Source organism: Osmia lignaria, chromosome 8 (assembly GCF_051020975.1).
Source record: "Osmia lignaria lignaria isolate PbOS001 chromosome 8, iyOsmLign1, whole genome shotgun sequence".
NCBI lineage: Eukaryota > Metazoa > Arthropoda > Insecta > Hymenoptera > Megachilidae > Osmia > Osmia lignaria.
The window spans coordinates 5,778,619-5,782,504 of NC_135039.1; the positions used below are offsets into that span (position 1 = coordinate 5,778,619).

A 3,886-nucleotide genomic window follows, 5' to 3' on the forward strand; every position below is an offset into this window, starting at 1 on the left:
AACAAATAACCTCTCTAATTCACAACCAAACGCACATAATCAGATCCGAATTCCGAAAGGCTTACGACACACTAAACATCTTGTCACAGTCGGTAACAACAATGAATGCGAGAATCGAACATATGTTATCTAAAGTATCAGCGTATCGATAAACACCGAGCTCCAAGCCAATCCTTTTATGGACGCGCGCATATTTTGTCTCGGCATTCATTTGGAAATTATCGACTGTCCAGCGTGGGGGGGGGGTGCCCTGTGGCCACTTCCCGCAAAGCTTTCCACTATATATATATATATATAAACAAACTGCACATCTTCTGACACCATACACATATAGTTTTTTTTGTATTTACAACAGCTGCGTATCATTGTACACTCGCCGGCACCTTTTACTTTTATATTTTATATTTACTTTTATATTTTATATTTTTGTATTTTAAACAGCTATCCTCATTGTAAAAAATTTTTTTTTCTTGTACTCTCTGAACGTATGGAAAAGTATGTGTGATCGAGCGTATGAGGGTGGCGAACGACGAAAACACCTTACACAAAATGCCCTCTCGAGAACATTTTGTGTCTAGCGTGGGGGGTGTTACGTCCCTAGGTGTAACCCATTTTCGTCTTTCGCCATTCCAAAGAGGTCTTGCTCTGGAATCCGCAGAACATTAGCATTTCCTCGCTTAGCGACGCCCGCGATACGAAATCAGGGAACTCGCGGAATGCGATGGCGAAAACCCTTTGCTTGCAGGTTTTCGCAAGCAAAGAGCGTGACCTACTCCCCTTTTGGGAGTATAAGTTATCGGCGCGACGCAAGTAACTCAGTTCCGTGATAGCGTAAAGCAGAGACGAAGTTCTGCTCGTTCGCAACCCGCGTTTTGGCTAGACTCGAAACCAGGAAGATCATCAACGACGTGCTCGGCCGACGGTTCAACACGAGTGTATCCCCGAGGTCTGGCGTTCCAGGCCCATAATAGGACAAGCTCCAGGAGTGCATCCGTGTGCTGTGCAGGACCACCACCAACCGCTTGCATCTTCCAAGGTCGAGTCGTAGCCACGCGCCGCGAGTCTAGTGTTCCGTCGAATCCGCGTACTAAGTGTAAAGCGAGACCTCTTGTGTGAGTGACCGACGCATGCAAGAGAAGCAATTGCTGACGACACCCGAAGACAGCGAAGGGTATGTAAGACAAGCCAAATTGAAATACACATACACATTCGAATAACCTAAATCGCGTATTTTGATCCCCGGTCTCCCATCCTATACCCCCTTATCTTTGAAAGGTAGGTCAAGGTGCGCCTTAGCGCTTTAAACGGCAGAACCCGTATCTAGGATTTAGCATATAATAAACGCCCCGCAAGACGGGACGTAACAACTTAAGCTTCGATTCTATGGTTCAATTGCTTTCTCATTTGATTTAAGTTAATCTGCGTTTGTAAATCTCCATGTTTCCTTCAACTTCAACGAGTTAAAATTAATTACCGCAAAATGTAAAATTTGGTTTGCAAATGTACAACTATGTATAGCAGAAATAAACCTCGTATGAGGTTTCAAATGCTTAAATAAAAAAAAAAAAAAAAAAAAGTCTCGATGGTCCATTTGATTGGTCTCTTATCTCGCTTCTTAGCGCCTTCTAAAAATTTATTCAACGGAACCTGAATGAAAGCAGCATTCTTTACAAAACGGCGATAAAAATTAACTGTTGAGACAAACATGCATAAACCAATGCATACTGTTACGCATCAGTGAGAGAGCGAGATGCGCAAGCGCGCCCTCCTGGACGAGCTATACTACTTCCTGTGTGTGAATCCGCTCTATCGATAAGAGCACGTGTTACAGGAGAGAAATAAAAAGCCTTTTGCATCCACGTATATGCCCGTTTTGTTAATTTTATTAAAACAAAAACCGTGTGTCGGTTTCCTATTCCAAACATTAACAACGCCCAAAAAACGTCGCAAATCTGCGATAGTATTTGGCTTTGTATAGTCAATAATTGCCTTCACTTTCTCCGGTAACGGTTTGGCTCCCTTATTATCTATTAGGTACCCCAAATATCGTACGGATGGAGAACCAAAAGTACACTTCGCCACATTAATAGAAACGCCGTACTCTTGCAAACGCTCGAAAACCAAATGCAAATGTTGCCTGTGTTCTGCTTCATTCGCTGATGCTATTAAAATGTCATCAACAAAGCAAAACACAAAATCTAATCCCCTTAAAACTGCATCCATAAACCTTTGGAACGTCTGAGCAGCGTTTTTAAGCCCAAACGTCATAACCTTATATTCATACAAACCAAAGGGTGTTATTATTGTAGTTTTTTCACGGTCCTCTGGTGCCATCAGAATCTGATGATATGCTTTTTCCAAGTCAAGAGTTGTAAAAATGTTCGTCCCGTCCAGTCTGCGTGCAAAGTCCAGGATGTGAGGAATGGGATACTTGTCCGCAACTGTCATATTGTTTAATCGCCTGTAATCTCCACACAGCCTTCACCCACCGTTCTTTTTGGGCACCATGTGCAGAGGGCTGACCCACGAACTACTAGAAAGAATGCAAATTCCCTGCGCTATAAGGTGGTTGATTTCCGCCTGCGCTGCCTTGAATTTTTCTGTAGGTAATCTACGTGCCCTCTCTGCACAAGGCGCATCTTTTGTAATGATGTGGTGTCGAACTTTGTGCTTTGGCTCTGTGTGGCACTGTATCGTCCGTGTAACGTGAATGAATTGTCTAAGGAGATCTTGATACGGATTATTATTGTCAATTGTGGTAAGAGAGAGTTGAGGAATAGTACTAACCTGTCCTACCGTATGCAGTTTCGTCAGACCGTCAATGAGCTTTCTATTTCTAAGATCCACCAGAAGACCGTGTTTGCGCAAAAAATCTGCGCCGATGATAGGTTGCTGAATGTTTGCTACGATGAACTCCCATAAAAATGGGCGTCGTAAACCTAGATTCAATACCAATCTGGTCGTCCCATAAGTCTGGATGACCGTGCCATTAGCCGCATATATTTTAAAATCCGAAGGGGTAGACTCTCTTTTTGCCGATCTGTGCGGCAACGCCGAATTATCTGCCCCTATATCTATAAGGAATCTTAAGTTACTCAAACAGTCTTTAACAACGAGACGGCAATTATTAGGGAGGCCATCCGCAGCCGTCATAAGACGGAAAGGCTCCTCTAGTTTTCCGGCTGCAACTGCAACGAAGGCCTGCTGATCGGTAGTCCCTGCGATGTGCCCGCAAGGAATGACGCAGCGATGTGCCCGCTCCGCGAATCGTCGATGATAGAAACAAAGTCCATCGCTCGACCTTGCCCGGTGAGGAGACCTGCCCTCTCTCGAGCCGCTGCGCCTACGCCGCTATGTTTGTCGTGGTTGATGGTCAGCATGAGAGATCCGCGTGGTCAGCACCTCCACCATCTTGGCTAGGGTCCCAACCTGATCCTGAAGCGCCGCCATCCTGCCATGAGGAGAAACTGCCCTTGGCGCGCTCGAAACTGCCGCCACGTTAATCGCCTGCATTTCTATGATTTTGTCGGCCTGTAATGCCAACTTTCCAAGATCCTGTGTCTCAGAAATCGCCAGAATACTCCGAATGTTATCAGGCAACTGATCCAAAAATAGCGACCGCAGCACGTTTTCGCTGATTTGGCCACCAGCGAGATTCCTGATACGTTGCAAATAATACGACGGTTTTTCGTCACCCAGACCGCGACCACGGAGCACATGTCGCAGTTTGCTTTCAGGCGATTCATCAAAAGTGCCGATTATTTTATTTTTAATAGCCTCGTATTTCCCTCTAGCCGGTGGTTGGGTCAAAATATCCGCCACGAAAGGTAACACGACCTGATCTAAATGCGTAATAACGTGTCGATATTTTGTTTCGTCGCTGGTA

General features: G+C 45.0%; 1 protein-coding gene across 1 annotated transcript; it reads right to left on the reverse strand.

The window, feature by feature from the left end:
- Window positions 1-2,481: 2,481 nt before the first annotated feature.
- Window positions 2,482-3,153, reverse strand: LOC117611416 (uncharacterized). The gene has a single exon (XM_034339357.2). It carries the CDS (start codon window positions 3,151-3,153, stop codon window positions 2,482-2,484), a length of 672 nt encoding a protein of 223 aa, XP_034195248.2.
- Between the last annotated feature and the right edge of the window lie 733 nt (window positions 3,154-3,886).